At 39.0% G+C, this 26,457-nt stretch overlaps 1 protein-coding gene across 4 annotated transcripts in view; it reads right to left on the reverse strand.

The window, feature by feature from the left end:
* Positions 1-26,457, reverse strand: part of UNC5C (unc-5 netrin receptor C) — a 536,701-nt gene that overhangs the window by 122,694 nt on the left and 387,550 nt on the right. For 2 of the 4 annotated variants that reach the window (XM_073601191.1, XM_073601177.1), the window contains exons 4-5: positions 25,788-25,847; positions 5,247-5,390 (exon numbers count right to left, since the gene is read on the reverse strand). In XM_073601191.1, coding sequence (XP_073457292.1) covers positions 5,247-5,390; positions 25,788-25,847 — 204 coding nt within the window. The remainder of the gene's footprint in view (positions 1-5,246; positions 5,391-25,787; positions 25,848-26,457) is intronic. The other 2 variants (XM_073601183.1, XM_073601198.1) reach the window with 1 other exon arrangement.

A 26,457-nucleotide genomic window follows, 5' to 3' on the forward strand; every position in this document is an offset into this window, starting at 1 on the left:
ATACTTATTAAAATGACTTATGGTTTACAGTGCATAGTAAATCCATTTTGGAAAAATCATGGGTACCTCTAATTTGCCCGGCAGATATGTTTTGGCGCATTTTAATTATTTGTGAAGAGAAATAAAATTTTCCTTAAAACTGTAACAAATTTTTAGCATAACAGAAAGATGATTCTTATATTAGTTGCTCTTGTTAGAAATATTTTCAAAGGGTTTAATAACATAGCACCAAAAGTAATAATGGGCAGTATTCTGTAGCAATCCTAAACAGGTATCACAGTTTACTGTTAAAATGTAGAGTATTTATTCAATCTCAGTAAAAACATTTGCAATCCAATGCAGTAATCCCAACCTATGCATAAACATATCAATGCTGCAATACTTAACTAATAGCACTGAAATGTTTTATGCAAAGTTTGGAATCATTACATCTCATGAATAGCATTGGAATGAGCATGTTTTTCATGTTGGAATAAAAATTATACTTTTTTGACTGTAAGCTATGGTATGACTTATTTAATATCAGAAAAGTACCTCTATTTTATTTATTATTTATCAAGTTAGCAAGTCTACATTTTAAAAAAAAAAATGTGAGTATATTGAATATTGATTTAACAGAACTAACAAATCTGACATTGTTTTGTGCCTGTTGCTTCTTGATCATTCAATCATTCATCTTACTGAACTGGAACTGTTCTAAGAAAATCCATAACCATGTAGTAAATGTATACAGTGCTTTCTTGCTATCCTGCCTTCTGGCACCTAAACATCTAATAAAAGGCTTATCATACAAATCCCTTAGTTAATCTGATACTCATGTGGCAGCTCAGAAAAGGTGTACCCAATGTTCAGGCAGAAGCATCAGTTGGGTAGCTCTGCCTGATCCTTGCCCTTTGTCAGCAATAGCTTACCTTTTTAACATGGTTAATACTGTAGAATGTTTAACTGTAAAGTAACTATAATGAGTAATATACATCTCATGTATTTGAGTTTAAAAATCCTGTTTTTCTTCTTAAAAGTAAGTCTTTTCAAGGGTTTACCTTGTTAGAAAATTAAACCAGCAACTTTGTTTAGTATTTTATGACACTTTACTGGTGGAAGAAGGAGTTTTTGGTACCTACACTCTCCCACACTTGCCTATGCCTTAAATCGGTTGTAAAGACTCAATGTTTTTCACCTTAATGCATTAAGGTGAAAAAACTTCTGTGCTGCAGCTCCCCCAGATCCCCCCTTCTTTCTTACCTGAGCCCAATCCGATCAAGCAATGTGCACGAGCGCAGCAGTTCCAGCTGCTGTCTCTTTCCTCATTGGATGGATTGATAGCAGCAGGAGCCATTGCTCCTGCTGCTATCAAACAAATCCAGTGACACAGGAGCGGGGGGGGGGGCAGGGCCTAGTCCCACTGTCTGTGTCAATGGACGCATGGACGCATCAGCAGGACTCGGGAGTGAGCCTGCATGGGTGCCCCCAGTGGAGATGCTTTCTGTGGGGGTATCTGATGAAGACGAGGGTCCTGGAGCACCGGTGGGGCACCCCAGAAGAAGAGGATCGAGGGAGCTCTGTGCAAAACCACAAGTATAGGCATGCTTGTTATTTTTATTTAAAAAAAGACAATATAGTAAAAGTTTATAATACAATTAAAGACCCTTATAAATAAACTGATCTGCTGACTATTTATATCTGCTAACATTTCTATAAACTGATAACTATTTTTTTAGTTGTCTTAAACAGCACTGAAATAATTTAATTAAGTATAAATTAACAGTACATTCATATTGTTCACATTACCATGGTTCAACAGTGTCCTGGTATCCTGGTATCAATTTAATGATACCAGGATGCTAAGTTAAAATAGAAACTAAAAGCCAAAATGTTTATTTCTCAGAAATATGCTGCTACTAACAAAATTTTCCATGTGTCCAATGTGTTTACAATAACAGATAATTGGTTAAAATATATATTTAGATATAGATATTTTCTGATGTGACTGCAAGTAAAATACTCTATAATGTTTGTAAAAAAAAAGTATTGTTAATCCCATAAATATTATTGACATTGATGATACCAGTTTGGGGAGTAGTAAAGTCAGCTATCATGAAACCTGTAATATATAAAGTTATACTACGCTACTGAAAAATAAGTAGGATATTAGATATTGCCTTAGAGATCCATGATTTCTGCCTTAATTTTCTTACACCTCCACTGTATCATTTACAGTATCTCATACTAGGGAGAAAGATGAGAGAGGTGTCATTGAGTAAGCTTCTTTCCAAAATTATTATTTAGCATTCCTCTCCTTTCAAATAAAATATTAAATAGGTGATTCCATAGGTTTCATTTTTTTCCTATTACTGCCGCCTTTTTACATCAATAGCACTTGTTTTCATAATAAATTTCTTTGTTTTCCCACAGTTAAAAGAATTTAGTCTGTGAATCTGTGAATGAATGAACTACAAGTACCATCTTCGCCGAGGCTGATGGCCTGTGGTTCTCAATGAATTGCGAGGGCACTGATGAGGAAGTGTCTATCTATACAGGAGGTACAGGTAAACAGCTGTACTGCGAGTCTGCAAGAGCCTAACATTGCACCAGCGATCTTCTGATTGTGGGTACAATGCTCTGTGGGCTCCTAAGAAAAAAATAAATAAACGCATTTATTATATTTTTTTTTATGTGAACCTATCCTTTAAAAATGCTTCCTTTCCTAACACTTCTTCTGACTAGTCTTTGAAATAAAGATCTGTATACTTACCTATTTTTAGGCTACTCTGGTCCAGTCATGTGATCTCCCCTTTGTCAGCCTGCTTCAGCTGCAGGGGTGTGGAGACAGTGCTTGACAATGGCTGGCAATGCCTTAGAGTGGTGACATCACCCATAGGCTTCTAGGGTCCATTAGTTGTTGATGCTCCCTCCTCTCCCTTGCAGCCGTTGCTGGTTGACAGAGGGGAGCCTGATCACATAACTGGACCAGAGAAGCCTAAAAATAGGTAAATATAAAGATCTTGCTTTCCCAAGTTAGTCAGAATAGGTGTCAGGAGGGGGAGAGTGAGAGTTTTTAAGATTTTAGCTTTATTCTGGAATTCTATTTTAAGCCCATTGGGATGAAAGGTGTCACAGGGGTAGTTCTCAAGCAGGCACAAGCTGTATGCTATCTATGGTTCAATTAAACTTGTTTAAAGTGGTGACATCATTGGTGCATAAACCTGCCTTACATTCTTGGTGTCAAAAGCTTGAATGGGCTCCTTTGCTGGCACCGACACGTCAATGGTGGATGAGAGGCTCGGTCTCTGGAGTGGTGCTGTTTGTTCTTGATCATCTAACAGTCAGCATGAACAATTGGTACATGTTTTTATTAAAAATAATGGCTTGGATTAGAAGGAATTAATACTATTTAATTCCACAATAAGGATTTAAAATGTGCATCCATTAAGTTGCTTTTTATTTTGGAACTAGTTAATAATTATGGGAGCTTTTGGGACTGATTATTCTTTATACAATTCAGAAGAAAAATGGGCCTAAAGAAAGGACCTAATGGGTCCTGAAAGCTTGCACCCCTAACAACTTAAAGTGGAACTTCCGCTTATCTGCCTCTTTCACCCTTCAGTGCCACATTTGGCACCTTCAGGGGGAGGGGGAACGGGTATCTGTTTTTGACAGGTACTGTTCCCCACTTCCGAGACATGGGGCCGTGGCCTGGTTTCTCGGAAGTTCGGCCCCCCTCCACCGCCGGACCAATTAGAAATGTGCATTTCTAATGTGCATGCGCATGTGCAGTAGGGGACTGACTATGAAGCCGAAAGGCTTCACTGCTGGGTTCCCTTACCAGGAATGGTGGCGGCTGCAACCGACAGGCAATCTGAAGATCGACTGGGGTGCCGACATCGCGGGCTCCCTGGACAGGTAAGTGTCCTAATATTAAAAGTTAGCAGCTACAGCAGGGATATGCAATTAGCGGACCTCCAGCTGTTGCAAAACTACAAGTCCCATGAGGCATAGCAAGAATCTGACAGCCATGACACCCAGAGGCAAAGGCATGATGGAACTTGTAGTTCTGCAACAGCTGGAGGTCCGCTAATTGCATATCCCTGAGCTACAGTATTTGTAGCTGCTGACTTTACATTTTTCATGGGGGGGCTGGACCTCCTCTTTAGGTTAACCAATAAAGGACATCACCTAAACTCCAAAAGTTCTGCACTTAGAATTGGCTAACATGGTACAAGAGTCTATTATTGCAGTTAGATACAAATACAATAAGCATACAGTTCCAGCACTATTCCTCCTCATTACAGTTTACATAAGACATAAAATATGTCAAATATCAGGACTTATTTAATCATAGAGCAAGGAATATGCTGTTCCATTTGGTCATTCAGTATGGAACCCAGCTTATAAACATAAATGTCTTAATTACACAGAACAATTTTTTGTCAAGATACATATACGTGTAAAACAAAATCTTTCACAGCTTATTAGATCACCTAATACAGCCTATATTTTGTTTTAGAATGTGTTGCATAGTACAGGCATACCCCACTTTTAAGTACACAATGGGGTTTATTTACTAAAGCTGGAAAGTGCAAAATCAGGCTCACTTCTGCATAGAAACCAATGAGCTTCCAGGTTTTATTACAAAAGATTAATCGAACAAGCTGGGGTTAGAAGCTCATTGGTTTCTATGCAGAAGTGAGCCTGATTTTGCACTTTCCAGCTTTAGTAAATAAACCCCATTGTGTACTTAAAAGTGGGGTATGCCTGTACCTCCATTATCTACCAAAGTCTACCACTGAACTGTAATTAGCTTACCTTTAGCTACAGGGAAAGCCAACATTCCTAAAATGCAAAACATGGCTGAGTGCAGTACCACTATCATCTGACATATGCTAGTCACAAGCTTACAACATGGGCTACTAGATTTAAGAAAAAAAGTAATTTATTATATTTAAATGTAGCGTCTTGAAAGGAAATTGGCAACATTTTTGTCATTTAACATGGTAAGGGAATTATCTTTCGAAAGCCCCAAGCCTGTTCTGCTAGCTCTTTCTGGAGATCAAGAATACACCGGGTTAACTGATCTACATATTTGTTATTTACTTGACAAATTAACTGTATAAAGCAAAGCTGTGCTGCATATGGCCTTGTCAGTGATGAGTGAAGTCATGGCTATATGAGAAATATGCATTTGTTTGGATAACAAATAAAACATATATTACTTTTTACTGAAGAAGAGATGATGAATATATACTTACATGCTATCCTCACATAGGCTTTTCTGCTCTTGGTTGTTCCCGCAGAGCTCCAGGCAACACACTGACACCAGTAGTCTTCCAGCCCAAACAGTTCCTCTACTTGTTGTCGTGATATTTCAATGCTTACTTCGCGAACTATTAAACCTGCAAGAGAGATAACAGCATGACTGACAATTCTTTGCATCGTATAGAAGGTAGAGCTGAGTACCTGGTGCAGTAAGTAACAAAATATCCCTGTCCCACCAAATAAACTGACATTCCAATGCAAATGATACAATGGACAGCACACAGTGCTGCTCACACTATCAAAACATGAAGCATTAACATTGCATCACTTGAAGCCTCATGTTGAGTCAAGAGGCGTTTGAAGCCTTTCAACGTCTCCCTTTCAAGTCTATGGTAATGCTTCGCAAACGCTCTGGTAGGCAGTCGTGGTGCAGTTGTGGGGTGTTACGATTAGTTTATTCTGTAATGGAATAGGTGTTTGTGGAGCGGTTTTAACGCACATTAAAGGCCATCAAACGCATAGGGCGTTTGGGGAGCATTTTTAACTCATCATTAACAATGTAAAATGTCACTCTAAAGCCCATACTAAATCTCATTAATGCCCGTGTCTAATGCCGATACTAATGCTATAGGAGCGTTTGTTAAGCATTAGAATTTGAGTCAAGTGTGAACAACCCCCTATTTTGTAAAATCTGTTAACATAAACACAATGGGGTTGAGTTACTAAAACAGGAAAGTGCAAAACTTGGTTCACCTGTGATTGATGGTCAGCTTCTAACTTCAGCTTGGTCAATAAAGCTTTGACAAAAAAGCCTGGAAGCTGATGTAGAGCTGCACCAGATTTTGCACTCTCCGGTTTTAGTAAATCAACCACAATAAATACACAGTCTGAATTGAACTCCAGAGCACAATGGGCTCCATTCACTAAATCATATCTCATGAGATATTTAGGTGTTCTGACACATTTTTCCCCAAATATCTCATGCTATATTAGAAAATATCAATCGACTATCCCTTTATGCAGTATTTACCTTAAAAAGCAAAAACGCTCAGTAAATACCCCATTTAAATGGTGTTAAAGTCAATTCACTAAAGGAAATGAATAAACGAGTTAATGAGTTAAATAAGTAGTGGTTCAGGCATGTGATATTTAAGGAATGTAAAAATATAATAGCCAATTTTGACTAGTCTCTATCTTTTTGGATCCGTTCTCTCAACAGCAATGCACAGAAACTTATACTGTATATAGAAAAACACAGAAAAACTGAGGTTGATTTATTAAAAGGCACAGACTGTACACTTAGCAAGTTGCTTCAGAGTTTAGGAAATTAGGTAAAACTTCACTTTACAAAGACTACCCAATCACATGCAAGGAAAATGAAAACAAAAATGCATTTTTCCTCTATTGGATGAAGAAAGTCAGCAGAGCTCCCCCTTATTTACTAAGTTCTGTCATCTGTAGTGGGGATACTCTTCTTTTTCACAATTATTTTTAGAGATATCTTTGGCTCAAATATTTGCAAAACAGAACCTGGATTAGGAATAGACAAGTACTCTTACAAAGGTGTAGAACTTGAAAGGAGTGTCATCAATTTGAAGGTTTGATAGATTGATATCAGAGTGACACTTTCAAGAACATCAGAGAATGACAATGGCTATTCTCTAATAAGACAAAACAGAGATGTCCAAAGATATAGCAAAGACTTTGGTAAATATCACAGCAAAAATAACTTTAAAGTGTAACTAAAGACAAAACTTTCTTTTTTCATTTTGGATAGAGTAATGGAGGGTTAGAACCCCTGGCAGTTTTTTGCCCTCTGTGTGCCATTGGGGAGATTTCCCCACTATTAGTGTACTGATGTCAACCCAAAATGTGGCAATTTATTTTCCTTTCACTTGCAGTGATAAGGAGAAATAGTAAAAATTGACAGAGTGAATATCCCTAATGGGGGCATAGACAGCAATAAAAACTGACAGTGGTTATAATCACACTCCACTGTATTCATCCCACTGGATATCACATCATTAGATAAAATACTGAATGGTTTCATGAGATAAAGACTGCACGTTTCAATGAAATAACTCATGCTTTATTTTAGTAGTTTTTTTTTTTTGTGAATCGCAAAACAATTTTTGAAAAACGGCATGATTTTTTTTACCGCTGATCTTAAGAGCCCTTTCACACCGGGCCGCCCCTCGGGCTTTCACACTGGAGACAAAGCTGCAGCTGTTTGAGGGTGGATTGCAGGTGCTATTTTTAACGCTATAGCGCCTGCAAAACGCCCTCGGTGTGAAAGGGGTCTAAGAGGAAAATAACTCTTCATGAATTGAGCCCAATGCATTGATTTCAGACCCTATCATCTTAATTATGCCTTTTTGTAATTCAGTGGGTAAGAGTCTGAACCATTGCCAGCTTTTTATAGCTGTCAGTGTTTTTAAAGTGTGAACCCAAAAGCAAAAAAAGTAATATTTTGCAGCTTACCAGTCTTTAGATGCAGTGACTGCATTTGTTTTCTTTTTGTCAGGCTATAAAACAATTTTAGCAAGTACAAAAAATACTTCTTGATCTCGCCAGAAATTCAATGTCCTTGTCACCACCTGTGCCCTGAGTATGTAGCAAAAATCTTTCATTTGTAAACTATTAATTTCATTAACGTACATTTGATAGAGGTGAACAAAACCAGACATGTTTAAAGTCAAGTCTGTGTAACAACTATGGCTCCCTTCATAGATACAGTGCAGTGTAGCCACACAAGGACAGGAAGTATGTCATTTGCAGGATTACCAGGTGACAATAAAGAAAAAAAGCACCAAAAAGAAAACGAATGCAGCCACCACACCCAAGGACTGCAAAGCTGGAAATGTATTACATTGTTATGTTTTGGGTTCTTAAATAGGGAAAAGTTCCCCCTACTTCACGTCCTGACATGAAAAGAGAAGGTGCTGTTGTGTCACCAGGACACCAATGGATGCACAGACAGTAATACACACTGAACAGAAGTTCTAACTGTTCTAACTGTAAGTTCTTTCTTTAAAAAAAAAAAAAAATGGCTGTAGTTAAACTCTAAAATGTCATGAAGACAATGTCATGAAGATACCCTTAGTGGATATGTAGTTACATAGTTAGATTGAAGCTGGATCTACACTGAATTAAATCCCTTCTGGAGCAGCCGAATTATGATCAGTGTGTGGGCTTCCCTGCTTGACAAAAGTCAATTGTTTAATTGAGTTCTGTCAAAGGCCCCTTTCAGATGGAGCGGAATCCATCCAAGCGGATCTGCCTGCTCAGCGGGGGATCTCTACATTGATCCTCACTGAGCAGGTGGATGACTGGTCTGTGTCCACTCCGCTATGCAGAGCGGACACGCACACAGACTGCTGTTCTCTATGGGGCGGACTGCCTGTCCGTTTCCACCCGATTGTCATCCAATGCGGTCTGCTAAATGGATGGGGAACGTATTCCCATTGAATGCTGGTGGGTGAGAGCGAACACATGTCCGCTGACATCCTAGATCTAGATAGATCTGCCATCCCATAGAGAACAATGGTTGGTCCAATCAAGTCTGCCTGAAAAACGGACAGGCGGACCCGATCGGTCCACTGGTGTGAAAGGGGCCAAAGGGATATGTTGGAAAAATGTATGTCAATTAGCAGCTGCAGCCAATTAACTGAAGCTACTGATCAAAATATTCTGACAGTGGCAAGTGTCGCTGTCAGAATACTATGGGGTTTATTTACTGAAGATGGAGAGTGCAAACTCAGCTTCTAACCTCAGCTTGTTCAATTAAGCTTTGGCAATAAAACGTGGAAGCTGGGACTGATTTTTCACCTTCCAGATTTAGTAAATAAACACCAATGTCCCATTGAGTGGGACTTGTCTACCTTATTTGTGTAGATGGAGGAATACATTTTTTTTTTTCATTCAGCCTACTAATGTATAGCCAGCTTTACACTTTTTAATTAAGTAAAATAAGAAACTCTAATAGTGCACTTAATTAAAAGAGAGATAAAGAAAAATGGCCTAGAGTTCAGGAGATGTCACCAACCCCTGCTGGTTTACAAACTCCCATAATGCACCAGCAACGATAAAAGCAGCTCTACACAAAATTCTCTACTGAAGACTAAGAAAGTTGTGTTTCTACTGAGTGGGTGTTCATGAGATGAAAAATATTTTTGCTGGAGTTCTTTAAAATGTGGAAAAATCTATCTTCTGAAGCACAGAAGTGTTATACCGCTGGCGGTACGAATCAATAAATGGTCAGTAGATATTTTTGTTATATCAATGAGCCTTTTATGAATTACCAAAGAGATATAAATCATGGTGTGGACACAACCCCATTATACATCACACTTTGAGTCTGTTAATCATATCCCTAAATATGAAATGAAATAAAAAACAGTGATATGCACAAGACATGAAAGGGCTCTTTGACTGCTTTTTTGCAAGGCAGCATCGTGTAACCTAAAGCCAGAGCTACACAAATATGAAGCTAGACACATGCTATGAATGTTCCTGTTTGTGATGTACAGAGTCTCCCAACAGTCATAAAAAGCCAAGCCACGTCTTTGATTTCTCTTAAGCTTCACAGAGAACTTCCATTCACAAATTGAACGATTAATTGCACTTTGTGCACAATTGTGCGCTGATGTTAACATCGCACACTGTTTACATAAAAAGACCACTTCCAAATATAATAACGATTCGGTGGAGCATGTAATATCTATAAGAATTCTGGTGGGAACTCATTTTAATGAGATGTGTTCTACTATCACCTCCTTGGTTTAATTACCCATTACAGTTTATCTGCAAATAATGAGCCATGTCCACTCAAAAATAAATAAATAATAATATCATGAGTAATTACCACAAATTATTAAAATATCCTGTAGCTCAAGACAAAAAGCGGAAATTAAAAATGAAAAAGCCTTGTGCACTGTGGGCCCTTGCATACCCCCTGAGAAAAACTAAAGGCAATTTGTTTTCTGTTGTGAAGAAAAAACAAAAACCCCCAAAAAAAGCCTTGATATCGTAAATACAAATTCAAAGTGCATGTGTGTTTAACCTGCCAACCTCTCTAACAGCAAGCATGAGAAACAAGCCTCTCCAGCATGCTATGGGAATGTTTTAATAATGAGGGTAACAAGCAAGTTCAAAGCAGTTTGGTGGTTTGGGAGTTGAGGTACTTAAATATCAGAGCTACATTAGCAGCAGTCGAATGCACAGTCACCTTGCATCAGACATTTACGTAAAACTGAAAAACTCGAAAAGTGTCACCAGGAGAAAAAAGAAAGTAGAGCTTGTGCTTTTATGCCAACTCCAGCTTTATTTCTTAGTGCTAAAATTTTTTTAAAAAGATAAAAAATATATGTATATATATATATATATATATATATATACAGTATCTCCCAAAGTGAGTACACCCCTCACATTTTTGTAAATATTTTATTAAATCTTTTCATGTGACAACACTGAAGAAATAACAGTGTAAATTTGCTGTCCCCTCAAAATAACTCAACACACAGCTATTATTGTCTAAACCCCTGGCAACAAAAGTGAGTACACCCCTAAGTGAAAAATTTCAAATTGGGCCCAAAGTGTCAATATTTTGTGTGGCCACCATTATTTTTCAGCACTGCCTTAACCCTCTTGGGCATGGAGTTCACCAGAGCTTCACAGGTTGCCACTGGAGTCCTCTTCCACTCCTCCATGACGACATCACGGACCTGGTGGATGTTAGAGACCTTGCGCTCCACCACCTTCTGTTAGAGGTTGCCCCACAGATGCTCAAAAAGGTTTAGGTCTGGAGACATGCTTGGCCAGTCCATCACCTTTACCCTCAGCTTCTTTAGCAAGGCAGCGGTCGTCTTGGAGGTGTGTTTGGAGTCGTTATCATGTTGGAATACTGCCCTGTGGCCCAGTCTCTGAAAGGAAGGGATCATGCTCTGTTTCAGTATGTCACAGTACATGTTGGCATTCATGGTTCCCTCAATGAACTGTAGCTCCCCAGTGCCAGCAGTACTCATGCAGCCCCAGACCATGACACTCCCACCACCATGCTTGACTGTAGGCAAGACACACTTGTCTTTGTACTCCTCACCAGCTTGCCACCACACACGCTTGACACCATCTGAACCAAATACATTTATCTTGGTCTCATCAGACCACAAGGCATGGTTCCTGTAAGTCATATCCTAAGTCTGCTTGTCTTCAGCAAGCTGTTTGCGCGCTTTCTTGTGCTTCATCTTTAGAAAAGGCTTCCTTCTGGGATGACAGCCATGCAGACCAATTTGATCCAGTGTGTGTCAAATGGTCTGAGCACTGACAGGCTGACCCCCACCCCTTTAACCTCTGCAGCAATGCTGGCAGCACTCATATCTCTATTTCCCAAAGACAACCTCTGGATATGACACTGAGCACATGCACTCAACTTCTTTGGTCGACCATGGCGAGGCCTGTTCTGAGTGAAAACCTGTCCTGTTAAACTGCTGTATGGTCTTGGCCACCATGCTTCAGCTCAGTTTCAGAGTCTTGCCAATCTTCTTATAGCCTAGGCCATCTTTATGTAGAGCAAAAATTCTTTTTTCAGATCCTTTAGAGAGTTCTTTGCCATGAGAAGCCATGTTTAACTTCCAGTGACCAGTATGAAAGAGTGAGAGTAATAACACCAAATTTAACACACCTGCTCCCCATTCACACCTGAGACCTTGTAACACTAACGAGTCACATGACACCGGGGAGGGACAATGGCTGATTGGGCCTAATTTGGACATTTTCACTTAGGGGTGTACTCACTTTTGTTGTGAGCGGTTTAGACACTAATGGCTGTGTGTTGAGTTATTTTGAGGTGACAGAAAATTCACACTGCTATACAAGCTGTACACGCACTACTTTACATTGTAGGAAAGTGTCATTTCTTCAGTGTTGTCACATGAAAAGATATAATAAAATCTTTACAAAAATGTGAGGAGTGTACTCACTTTTGTATCTAGACACTTATATTCTGTCTATATATATATATATATATATATATATATATATATATATATGTAAATCAACCCTACTCTTAGTTACTGCAGTAAAGAAAATAGAATGTGGGCTAACTGCATTCACCCCAGTTTAAGTTTGTTCTTTTATATTGTAAAAAATAAAGACATTCAAAAGCTATGAACATAATTCTTAGCCTTGGTAAATAAAACATGGTATCTGAATAGCACTGTGTGTGTATGTCTTGGACTTCACAATATATTAGCTGCCTAGATTTAATATGTTATTGATGGGTATTCAATCGACAAATTAATTTGTGCATGTTACAATCCGATTTAGGGTTAATCCTTTCCAGTCAACAATATTTTTCTTAGATTACAAATAAAGAAGGAACTTTTAAATTAGGTGGAGCTGCTGATCACCACCTATACATAGATCTTGCACACAGAATATCATCCAGGATAGTTTTTTTGTATACTGTCTACTTTGTTTTCAAATCTTAAAGTAATTACACTGAAAAAAGACAGCATGTTAAAAAAACGTTTTTTTTTGTTTTTGTTTAATAAAGAAGCTTTTTAATACCATCTTCACTCCTTAGCATTCAACACATCCAACTGTGTCAGAAGCCTGCTTCTTTGTTTCAACCCAAAGGCCACTACATCACTAGTGTGTCCCTACTACTGCTGGAAAATGCAGACATCCAACGAAGACTACTGGATTCTTTGGGGATGGTACAGGTAAACTTAATAGTACTTTTACAGACTGTCTTTTTTTTTTTTTTTTTTTTTTTTTTACTTTTTCCGAGTGTATTTAGTAATATTATGACCCAAAGGGTAAAAATGATGTCTCACTTCCGTTGCAAAATTGAATAAACCCAATCACAATTTGGCCCCAAATTCTACCACACTTTCTAGTTTACTAATGGAAAATATATTTTTTTCAGTTACGCAGCTCCATCTTCCCACAGGCCTCTAACCAAATTTAAAATTTAAAACACAGTTTTTTTGCATGCACTTTTGTTTAAAACACGGTCCCAATGCAAGTTGTTGCCAGCAGCAAATATAAAATGCATCTGCGGTCAACATTTATAATCATATCTTCTTTTCCACATGGAATTTCAAATATTTCTAGCCCACTACTAATATTATGAATGATTTTAAATTTTTTAAGTACTTTTTGAAGGATCCCACACATTTACTTCCATGAATTTAATGAAACATCTTCACTATACCCTGTGAATATGTACTTACTGTGTCAAACATCTCCCAGGACCAGCCTTCTGAACTACAGGAGGTGCTGAGAGGTGGAAATTCAGGAGACACAGTCAGTAAAGGAATCACAGCTTGCAACCACCCTTTTTATATTTGGATGAATTTTAAATACCAAAGTCAGTGGGGATAGCAGTTTGTAGTAAAATGAGACCACAGTGCTCCACAAAGCAGTCCCTGAGTGGTCAGGTGAAAACAAACTCATAAACCCAAATGGATAATGTATGATGTCAAAGTAGCAATATACCTGCATTGACAATGAAATTGGGACCCCAACCCCAGGTTTTCCAGACTAGGAGTCTGGCAAAACCTGACCTATATGTGTGAGATAAAAACGAATCTGATGATATAATGCCAAAACAGGCTTGCCATAAACATCATACAGGGGTTGTAGGGCTGTGCAATCCCAAAAACCAAAAACGTATCTGACACAAATAATGGCCCAGTAGAAATCCACTGGGACCAACGGCCCTTCACAAAGCAGCTCCTGAATGGTTAGGTGAAAACAAAATGGTAAAACTAAATGGTTAATATGTGATTTCAAAGTAGCAGTATGCCACTTATTAATCTCAAAAAGGAAATCTGATGCCACAAATCAATATATAGTTAACACACAAATGGAATCTGTTGAATGAGCCCACACTATACAAATAAATGCTACACTGACAGGTGGGTGCTGCAGCTCGCAAATCACAAAGGGATACTCCATCTAGGGTGCACACAAGGGGAGAGAGAAACAACTGTCACAAGGCCTACCATAGTGTAGTATTACACTAAGCAAACACTGTATGAAAATACAGTACTCACAAGAGCAAGTAGGAGACAGGTGGAAGAGACAAGCTTCACAGCACCAGAGATCAGCGTCTGACCATAAAGGAAGCCAACAGGTGACAGCCAAAGAGAAAGTTTTGGGCACTGGGTGTCACTGTATAGAAGCTGGGACTCATCCATCAGATCTGAAAGCGGCTGCAATGACACTCCTGGTGTCACTCAAGGAGCATGCAAGTCATTGAACGCATTTCCAGGCATATCTGCCTCCTCCTCGGCATGAGTGGCTATGGCTACCCACTCATAAATAGTGGAAGAGTAATTTGCCAATACAGAGCCTCAGGTGCTTCAGCTTCCCTCATGGTCAGATGCTGAATCCCAGTGCGGTGAATCTTGTCACTTCTGCCTGTCTCCTACATACTCTTGTGAGTGCAACCGACCATGTTTTATAGAAGTGTTTGTTTTTTAATACTACACGATGGTGGCCCTTGCGCCTGTTGTTTCTCTCTACCCCTGTAGTGAAATGAGTACTAGGCTACAACATGTAACTGAGACTTAATAGGGGAATGGTTTAATTTGATATACACTTTAATTATACTCCACAGGGTTTATAAAACTGTGGGCTGCATGTTATGGCCCACTCATACAATGCAGGCAACAGTGTGGAGCCTGTAGTGCCCCATAGAGTTCACTCTGCTGCTAAGCGCAACAGAAGAGCTGAGTGACTAGAGTACAGCTAGGGCTTTTTTCCTATTCATTTGCACTCTGTCAGCCTTAGATGGACTACTGAAGACACGGGAGTGCAATCCACATTTCCGCCATGTTTTATAAATGTGAGGAGTGATTTATGCAGTGCTGCTTTAAAAATAAAACACATACACTATATTACCAAAAGTATTGGGACACCTACCTTTACAGGCACATGAACTTTAATAGCTTCCTAGTCTTAGTCCGTAGGGTTCAATATTAAGTTGGCCCACCCTTTGTAGCTATAACAGCTTCAACTCTTTGGGAAGGTTGTCCACAAGATTTAGGAGTGTATCTTTGGGAATGTTTAACCATTCTCCCATAAGTGCGGTCAGTCAGTTTTTTTCTTAAATCGCGTTTGAAAAATTGCTGCGCAAATACCATGTGACATAAAAAGTTGCAATGGCCGCAATTTTATTTGCTAGGGTCTCTGCTAAAAAAGTATATAAAATGTTTGGGGGTTCTGAGTAATGATGATTTTTACATGTAGGAAAGGCGTTCTGGAATATGTGCGGTATAGAAGTGGTTAACATTTTTTCTATTAATTATATTTCAAACTAAACAGTTTTTTTTTGTAATATGTTTTTCTTTATTGGGTTAGGTAGATATGAAATATTGCTTATTAATTATACTCTGCATCTAGAAACAATTGCATGTTTGTATTTTTTCTTCTGGCTTGTATTTTCTATACACCTTATTTCTATTTATCTTATAGTATAAAATCTATATCTACCATTCAAGGCTACATAATATACCATGAACAGAGGAAAAAAAGAAGTGACATAACTGCCAATTCAAGCAAAGTGCACAGGAGTTTAGCTATTGAGCACCAATGAATATGACAAAAAGCATACCCAAGGTTAAGCAAGAACATGTTTTCTAAACACTTGAGAAGGGGATACCATCTGCTGAGTTGCTGGTAATATCACTGCATAAACATAAAGGTCATTATATGTAAAACAAGAATTATTAAACATTTTCAAGTTTTCAAGGTTCTTGGAAAAGCTTGAGTTTATAATTATTTTCTACTGAAGGTATTTCAGTAGTTATTGCTAGTATTGGTTTCTTATTTATACGGAAAGTTGTGTTAACTTAAGATCAATAACTCAGGGAGTGTAAATAGCAGATGAGGCACAAACAAACTGAAACCATTATGTTTGGGTCAGTTGATTGCGGACAACTTCTAAATTGGCTCTACAGAGGCCCATCATTTTATTTTTATTTTTTTGTCATTTGGGTTTGTTTTTATTAAATAAATACAGTACTATCTAAAAAAAAACTATTTTATCTAGTACTGACTAAAATGCAGCTGAGTGGATTCCCCTGTATATAGAGCTTTGGCATTTTATGTTATTATTTAAGTCTCTAGTCATCCCTCATGAACCATTATAATAAAAGAATATGGTTAAAGGTTTCAAAAAAAGCTTATTATGACCGAACAAAGAAGCATTGCGACTACAGTCCATTAATCCTAGAAAACACCATGGCAGGCAAGACACCAGCAATTCTCAGAGACCTATTAAAAGTAAAGAGTTTATGTGTCTTTTAAATCAACCTTTTATTGTCAGTGGAGAAACCTGAAGAAAAGTGTACATACTATAGGGGCAGACATTCTAATAATAATTAAACCCATAATTCATTTTCCAATTTGTTTGGCATCATGCCTCTCTGTTTAGACCAGCAGCATCCAAACTATGGTTTGCTGAGTAAGCTGAAATGATGAAAGTCTCTAGGAGTCCCCTAGAGTATGGTTTACTCATAGGAATGAATGGGACTCATGGGGCCCATGAGTAAGCTCCAGTGGGCGGAGTGAAACATGTTGGGGGCATGGCCTGGTGGGAGTCCAGGCTGAGGCTGCCATTTGTCTACACCCAGCAGGTCTTGTTCTGATGTGCAGCTCCCGGGATCTTCTGCTCTTATCTGTCATTGTCTGGAGCATGGGTGGACTCCTTCCCAGCCAGCACTCACAGCAGAAGCCACAGGACTACATTCTCTAGCAGCCTGAGTGGCTCACATACACACCATAGGTTGTCAGGAAAACTTGCCCAAAGTGATTCATGCTGATATCAGAGAAAGCAGCAGACAAAAGTGACACTTGTTTGAGACAAGTACACACTATAGAGGGATATGCTTTGTTCATACTTGCCTGAGGTTTAATACCACTCTGAGATATGTTTTACCCTCCATCACTAAGGGATGTTACCGATTTTGCAGGCATATGGTCCGGTGCATGATTAAACAACTGTACCAAAAAGGTACTTATGATCAACATGGTGACATGTAGGTTAAAATACGAGCATTAAACCACACAGAAACAGCTGGGTAACATGAATTAAACATTAGGAAAAATCCTGCTTTACTAACAAATTATTCAATGTACAAAAATCATACACAATGGCAAGGTTGAGCATAGTACCATAACACAGGGTGGTCTTACTATATCAACAAGGTCTCTCACAACAGTGATAATTCAGTGGTCAGCTAGGAATACTATACGTAAAAGATGGTAGTTTTTTCAACAGAATGGAGAATAGTACAGATGAATGTCTGCAAGCAACGGTGAAGTATGGCAGAGGATTCTTGGAGGTTTGGAGCTGACTTTCTGCACTAGAAATTAGTGATTTGGTCAGAACTAATGGTTAAATGAACAGACAGATACTTATCCATCATGCAATACCATCAGGAAGGCATCTTATCTTATTCTGCAGCAGTACAATGACCCCAAAACATACACCCAAAGGCATTAAGAACTATCTTCAGTGAAAAGAACAAGGAGTCCCAGAAGAGATGTAAATGCCCCACAGAGCCTGAATCTTAACAACACTGAGTTTGGTTGGGATTACATGAACTGATAGACGCAACAGAGACAGTCTAAATCACCTAGGAACCACTGTTAGCTTGGAACAATCTACCTGCTGAGCTCCCTATAAATGGATTCTGGAGACACACGGAATACTGCCCCTGGTACATATATTTACAAGCTAGACAAGGAAACAAGATCTTTTTTAACAAGTAGAACACACCGATACATTATGTTACTATATATATATACATTATGTTAATATATATATATATATATATATATATATATATATATACATATATACAGTTGTGCTCATAAGTTAACATACCATGGCAGAATTTATGATTTCTTGGCCATTTTTCAGAGAAGAAGAATAACACAAAAACTTTTCTTTCGCGCATGGTTAATGTTTGGCTTTTTAAATCATAAGGGCAACAGAAACTACCCAAATGACCCTGATAAAAAGTTTACATACCCCAGTTCTTAATACTGTATATTGCTAACCTTTAACATCAATGACAGCTTGAAGTCTTTTGTGGTATTTGTGGATGAGGCTCTTTATCTTCTCAGATGGTAAAGCTGCCCATTCCTCTTAGCAAAAAGCCTCCAGTTCCTGTAAATTCTTGGGCTGTCTTGCATGAACTGCATGTTTGAGATCTCCCCACAGTGGCTCAATGATAGGGGTCAGGAGACTGAGGTAGCCACTCCAGAACCTTCACTTCATTCTGCTATAGCCAATGACAGGTCGACTTGGCCTTGTGTTATTGGCCCATTGTCATGTTGGAATGTCCAAGTACGTCCCATGCGCAGCTTCCTGGTTCATGAATGCAAATGTTCTTCCAGTATTTTTTGATAACATGCTGCATTCATCTTGCCATCAATTTTGACCAAATTTCCTGTGCCTTTGTAGCTCATACATCCCCAAAACATCAGCGATTCATCTCCGTGTTTCACAGTAGGAATGGTGTACCTTTCATCATAGGGCTTGTTGACTCCTCTCCAAATGTAGCGTTTATAGTTGTGGCCGAAAAGCTCGATTTTGTTCAAAATGACTTTGTGCTAGAAGGTTTGAGGCTTGTCTTTCTGCTGTTTAGCATATTGTAAGTGGGATACTTTGTGTCATTTGTGTGATAATGGCTTTCTTCTGGCGACTCCACCATGCAGCCCATCTTTCTTCAAGTGCCTCCTTATTGTGCATCTTGAAACAGCCATACCACATGTTTTCAGAGAGTCCCGTATGTCACCTGAAGTTATTTGTGGGTTTTTCTTTGCATCCCAAACAATTTTCCTGGGGGTTGTGGCTGAAATTTTAGTTGGTCTACCTGACCGTGGTTTGGTTTCAACAGAACCCCTCATTTTCCACTTCTTGATTAGAGTTTGAACACTGCTGATTGGCATTCTCAATTACTTGGATATCTTTTTATATCCTTTTCCTGTTTTATACAGTTCAGCTACCTAATCTGCAGATCCTTTGACTACTCTTTTGCTTTCCCCATGAATCAGAATCCAGACACTTCAGTGCAGCACTGGATGAAAGATACAAAAGTCTGCCAGGACTGCACCGGAAACTGACCGGAAACTTGGAAAACACTGTGCATGCATTTTTAGTGCAGAAAAAAGAGCAGGGAACTGCATCTGGTGCAAACTGGCCCTTAAGAATGAAGGGTTCACTCTGGCCCTTAAGAATGAAGGGTTCACTCTAAGTACTACAACAGATTCAAATGAAATTTTATATTGTGTACAGTACTAGGTCTCTCAAAGATTTCCTGCTAGCTTGCTGTTGATCAGCTTAGCTTGTCCTTGATCTTGACTATGGCTTTGAACCTCAAGTTAGATGTACCCACATTCTGCTAGCTTGTTAACCTGACCTGACCCCTGTTTGTTCATTAGATCGATAAATCTTCTGACAGGTGACTCTGAACATGCTCCACCTGCCTCAATCTTAGAATGCGTGGCTGTATCAAACTATTGTCATTTGCTTTGACCTGAATTTAACTTTAGTCCTCTTTTTCAAGCCCACATTTTTTTATGATGTTGTCTGTTTCTTCTTCTGAGGAACATCTAAACTGCTACCTTGCTCTTCATTCAAATACTGTGAGGGACTCACTAAAATTGCAACAGACCAAATCTGGAGAAGCTGTACACAGTATTCGATAAGCTCCTATCTTCAGCTTGTTCTGTTAAGCTTTGAAAATGAAAGCTAGTAGCTGATTGGTTGCTATGCACAGGTGCTCCAATTCAGTCTGCTCCTGTCATAGTAAATCCCCCTCACTGTGTCTTGTCTTCATGCTAGGTTATTATATATGTCTAATCATGCTGGGTGCCACATCCCATGTATAGAATAGTGTACAATTGGCTGAGATGAAGGACTTTGTAGGCACTTACACACAAAATATTGTAAAAATAAATTTTTATAATTACATTTATATATAGTAATATTTTGTATGTAAGGTACCTAAAAGTCCTTAACCACTTCAATGCCAGGCAACTTCCCCCCCTTCCTGCCCAGGGCAATTTTCAGCTTTCAGTGCTGTCGGAATTTGAACAATTGCGTGGTCATGCAACACTGTACACAAACAACATTTTTATCATTTTCTTCCCACAAATAGAGCTTTCTTTTGGTGGTATTTGATCATCTCTGTGGTTTTTATTTTTTGCACTATAAACAAAAAAAGAGTGACAATTTTGAAAAAAAAAAACAATATTTTTTATTTTTTGCTATAATAAATATCCCAAAAATAAAAATAAAAATTCTTCATCAGTTTAGGCCAATATGTATTCTTCTACATATTTTTGGTAAAAAAATCACAATAATTGTATATTGATGGGTTTGCGCAACAGTTATAGCATCTACAAAACAGGGGATCTATTTATGGCATTTTTTTTATTAGTTTTTTTTTTAAGATTAATGTTGGTGATCTGCGATTTTTAGTGGAACTGCAACATTGCGGCATTGCGGCGGACAGATCGGACACTTTTGACACTTTTTTGGGACCATTGACATTTATACAGTGATCAGCGCTAAAAATAGCCACTGATTACTGTATAAATGTCATTGGCAGGGAAGGGGTTAACACTAGGGGGTGATCAAGGGGTTAAGTGTGTTCCCTGGGAGGTGTTGCTAACTGTATGGGGGCTGGGCTGACTGGAGGAGGAGAGAGATCGCTGTTCCTAATCACTAGGGGCAGACAATCTCTCTTTTCTCCCCTGACAGAACGGGGATCTGTTTGTTTACACTGACAGATCCCGGTTCTGCCTGTCCCTGGAGCGATCATGGGTGGCTGGCGGACATCGAGTCCACCAGACCTGCTGGTTGGCTCCCCAGCTCGTGAATGGGCACCCACAAATCGCCATGTACGCACCCGACGTACAATGATGGCGATTTGAGTAGGGGAGCCAACTTGCCGCAGTAAAACTGCGCCGGGGCGGTCCATAACTAGTTAATCTAATAATGGGATGACTGAAAGCACATAAACAGTTTATAGATGTGTTTAATGATTGGGTTATACAACTCTCATGATTTCAAGGTGATAAATCATAGTTTCCGGTTGTTTTATGAATAACAGATTTTTTTTTATCCTGCTCTCTGAATAGCTGTTTGTATTGATAACATTTCTCAGAATTGAGCAATGTTTCTAATTTTCTTACCATTTGCAGTCCTTTTTATCCTTATAAGGTTATGACTGTCATTCATGTTTTTCAAATCTTAATCAAACTGCAGGAAAAATGATCTTGTCCTTTGTCACCCAGTCATTTACACCACAACATATGAGCCATTATCTGTTTAGCAAATACTTGGTGTTTTGTTGAAACTTACCAATTAAATCCAGTTAGACATCTCTCCCTTAGAAGTGAACCAGAGCTATGTTTTTAAATGGTTCACATACCCCATGAACTAGTTTTTTATTATCGCTATGTCATAACCACTAGAATTGACATTCATTTAAAAGGCTTAAATTAAAGTACTTTTCACACTTTGGCAGGTGTGAATTTCATACAAAAACGCACAGGAGAAAATAAAAAATAATAGGCTGGATAATAGCTGCCAGAGGTTTGAGCTTTGCATAAAAACTGTGGTAGCCGTCTCACAAAGAAAATCTGTGCACTCTTTATTTCTGGTTCAGAGGATTTACATGCTCTCTCTAATGATCTGGGCTGTCAGCACTCAGTAATGCTTCCCAGTCTCTAGATTACTGCTCATGCAAAATTGAAGCACTTTGGAGGCAGTTAGAAGCTGCAGATGAATCTCAATGTGCAAGCACAAGGTGTAATGGTTCTTCAGCAGTTGTTAGATGTAGGGTGGTAATCAGAGGGAAGAAAAGGGAAAAAACTGAACTTTTAGCATTTATACAGCATGCGAAATTACATGATCACAGGATGAATAACTAATAGGGAGAAATGAACTTTATGCTATTTTTTTTTTGCAGTCACTATGTACACAGGACTTTGATGCAGTGATGTTGGTATAGGAGAATCAAGGGAACAGTACAGTTGTGTGGATATAAGGGTTGCACAGTAACAAGAGTTTGAATAGATGCTGAATGATAGTAAAAGCCTTGATGGTAGTGTCACAGATGAGGGGGACAATTAACGTAGGAAACCATGAGGGGGTCTTGGCTTGAGCACAAAAACTTGATCGGGACCTGAGGGGTAGATCTTTATGTCCTGGAATTGCGCAGGTCTTTATGAGACTACCACTAGCTTCTAGCACCTTCTTTCCCTCTCTTCAACTTTCAGCATTCAGCATCCATCTGACAAACTCTTACATCCTGAAAGAATTTTATAGCCATAGGTCTGGTGACAGATACAATGGTCAGTTGAAGATAGGAAAAAAATGAGCTCAGCAGCATAAGAATACTGTCAATGTTTTATTAGAAAACAACGGAACAATCCATTTGTAGAAAAAGAGGCATGTTCATAAATTGCCCTACATTCAGTGGCGGCTGGTGCTAAACTCTTTTGGGGGGGGGGGGCAGCAAACAAACCCCACTAGGTCCGCATGCACTCATCCTTTCCTTGGGATGATGGTAGAGTAGGAGATTCCCTGGGAGTGTTGTGGGGAGCTTCATTGTGTTTTTTCCATATTTAGATTACTAGACAGCTCAAAAGATAATGTATGAGGACATGCAAATCAATGACCGGTGATGGTCCCCCGCACTCACCCCTCCACGGTGATGGTTCCCGGACTCAATCCCTGCATGGCTCCCTCAGCTTCTCCTCCCGGCCAACCCAATCGGCCTGCTGTCCTGATTGGCCGGGATAAGAAGCAGGAAGACATTAGCGAATATTGCGCCCCGAGGCCAACCTTTTTCAAGCCAATTAAGAGCCTGAGGCTCTAATCATGTGGCTTGCAAAAAAAATAAATCAGGGCACCTGCGGCCCTAATTGACCTGCCTACTCCTGCCTACATTAATTTTTACGTTCAGACTCCTGCTGTCACCAGAAGTAGGCAGCACAGCTGGAAAAAAAATCTGTTAGGATTAATAAAAACAGGTACTGATTTATTGGGAAAAAAAACATATTTGCCTCATAAAAATTTGGCAGCTCACGCCACAGACAATGTTTAAGTGATTGTGGTCCTTTAATTGTATATATATATATATATATATATATATATATATATATATATATATATATATATATATATATATATATTTTTTTATTTATTTATTTATTTTTTTTTTTGACTGATAAGGTAAGAAAAGATTGGTGTTAAAGAGGCCAAAGCTAAGGCACTACTTAGGGCAAAGCTAAACTGAATACTAAGCAAACAGGATCAAAAACAATTTAATTATACATGTCCAGAATAAAACATGTATTAAAAAAAATATGTAGGCTGCCATTGCTGATCTCGATTTCTGAAAATGCTAGTTGCCTGGTTGTCATACAGATCAATTGGCTGAGTCACTGACCCAGGTCTCAAATACAAAGAATACGATTTTCTCCGAGCTAACACTGCATGCTTATTCTTGTTGACTCACTCATGGCCACATCATACAAAAAATAATACATAAATAATAAAGCATATACAATAGCGACACACGCCATATTGTAATTGAATGTTATTAAAAATGACCTTTCCTTTTCAATCTACAGCGTTGTAATTTTCTCAAAAATTCAATGCAGTGTGGTAACCTGGAGGCATTCCGTACACCTTTGGCATATGGAATGTCCCCCTAGAAATGTGCTGCTTTTGTGATTGGCTCACTGATTTTCTGAGAAGTCTGTGCTAAGATACAAGTCAGATCTCAGGTGTCCTCGGCAGCAAACATTTCTTTTTTTTTGGTGGGTTACTCTCAAAGGGTTAATCACTTCTAAAGGGATTTAGTACCTACAATTTTCCTCATTAGAACCCTGCAAAAGCTTCAGCTCACTGATAATGAAAAAGTCACTCCCTTTCACTTTCACTGTGTGAAAGACACCTTTTTTTGCAGAGCAAGAAAAAGTAGGACTCTGCAACAGAGTTTGTACAAATCCCTAAATGAGTACATTACAGCGGTAAGGAAACCAATAGATTTATATTGGTGTAGCTGCTTTCACACCACCTTTATCCCCCTCATAGAGACATAAATATAGAACAATGTGTATAACTGGTGTAGCACTGCACTGATTATACACATTGTAAAAATCCTGGCAATATACACTATATTGTCGAAAGTATTGGGGGCGCCTGCTTTTACACGCACATGAAGATTAGTGGCATCCCAGTTTTTTAGTCCGTAGGGTTCAATATTGAGTTAGCCCACCCTTTGCAGCTATAACTCTTCTGGGAAGGCTGTCCACAAGGTTTATGAGTATGTTTATGGGAATGTTTGACCATTCTTCCAGAAGCGCATTTGTGAGGGCAGGCACTGAAATTGGATGAGAAGGCCTGGCTCAAAGTCTCCACTCTAATTCACCCCAAAGGTGTTTTATCGGGTTGAGGTCAGGACTCTGTGCAGGCCAGTCAAGTTCCACCACCCGAAACTCGCTCATCCATGTCTTTATGGACCTTGCTTTGTGCACTGATCCAAAGGGGGAATTATGGTGTGGGGTTCTTTTTCAAAGGTCGGTCTTGGCCCCTTAGTTCCAGTGAGGGGAACTCTTAAGGCGTCAGCATAGCAAGATATTTTGGACAGTTAATGCGCCCAACTTTGTGGGAACAGTTTGGGGGTGGCCCCTTTCTGTTTCAACATGACTGGGTACCAGTGTACGAAGCAAGTTCCATAAAAACATGGGTGAGCGAGTTTGGGGTGGAGGAACTTGACTGGCCTACACAGAATCCTGACCTCAACCCGATAGAACACCTTTGTGAGGAATTTGAGTGGAGACTGCGAGCCAGGCCTTCCCATTCAAAATCAGTGCCTGACCTCACAAATGCACTTCTGGAAGAATGGTCAAACATTCACATAGACACCCTCCTAAACCTTGTGGACAGCCTTCTCAGAAGAGTTGAAGCTGTTATAGCAGCAAAGGGTGAGCCAACTCAATATTGAACCCTACTGATTAAGACTGGTATGCCATTAAAGTTCATGTGCATGTAAAGGTAGGAGTCCCAATACTTTTGACAATATTGTGTACATTGATCACCTTAAGGGGATTGTTTTTATTTTTTCAACAAAAGTAGAGTTACTCTTTAAGCATGCACAACAGAATAATTTAGAGATTTGTAGATTATGACAGGACCAGCATTAAAAATGGTGCAGATTAAGTCTATGTGCACCAACATGCAGAGATACAATGATGGTTGCCTATAAAAAAAAAATAATAATAATCATGCATGCAGTGACAACTAAGAGCAATACAATCTACAGTTAATCAAAAACATTAGCAAGGGTTGTTTATTAAATTAAAATCAGTGGGGGTACAGTAGAAACCACTCCATCACTACTGTGCTGTGTAACATTTTAGGATGTGGGCAGCTTTAATGATAAAGTGTGAAATCCAGTACTGGCACAGAAAAGTAAAGGACCAGAACTACTAACCTGAAGGGGAGGGCCTTTCTGGGAACTCAGTACTCCCCAAACGTCCTCTGTGGGCTTTGACTGGAAAGGATATAAATGACAAGTTACTACACCCCAAGTTTCAAAGTCAGCAGAGGATGCCTAATGTTGTGGTAAGCACTCAATTTCTAGAACAGCCATCCCTTTCTGGTAAATATCACTGCTTCTCTACACTTTTGTTCTGGTATTAGGGTGCACATGAGAGCACTCATGCCATCTGTAACACAAAGTGACAGAACAATGAGGGAAAACTATGCCAACTTCCATCATCCAATCATGTGCAAGCAACAAATGTTGTATTTTTCCTTGGCTGTGATATTCTTTGCAAAGTGAAACTTTACCACATTCTGGGAAAAATAGTATATTTCAAGCACAGGTACCAAATACAATAATAATGATAATAATGATATTGTATAGGTCAACATATATTGTTGATGGGTATGCTCACATGTAAAAAGTGCTAGTGCTGTTTAATGCTTTAGCACTCTACTGTATACACTGGTAGCCAAGAAGTGCTTGGTTTAAATTAGGGACACATGCTGAGAGCTCTCTTTTTTGGTGCTTGTGGGGGCAAACTCTTGGTGATACATTTTTAATGACTATCAAAGCTGCATAAAAGGCAAAAGGAGTGGGCACTATATTGGTAAAGTAT

The sequence above is a fragment of the Aquarana catesbeiana genome, linkage group LG01 (genome assembly GCF_042186555.1).
Source record: "Aquarana catesbeiana isolate 2022-GZ linkage group LG01, ASM4218655v1, whole genome shotgun sequence".
Lineage (NCBI taxonomy): Eukaryota > Metazoa > Chordata > Amphibia > Anura > Ranidae > Aquarana > Aquarana catesbeiana.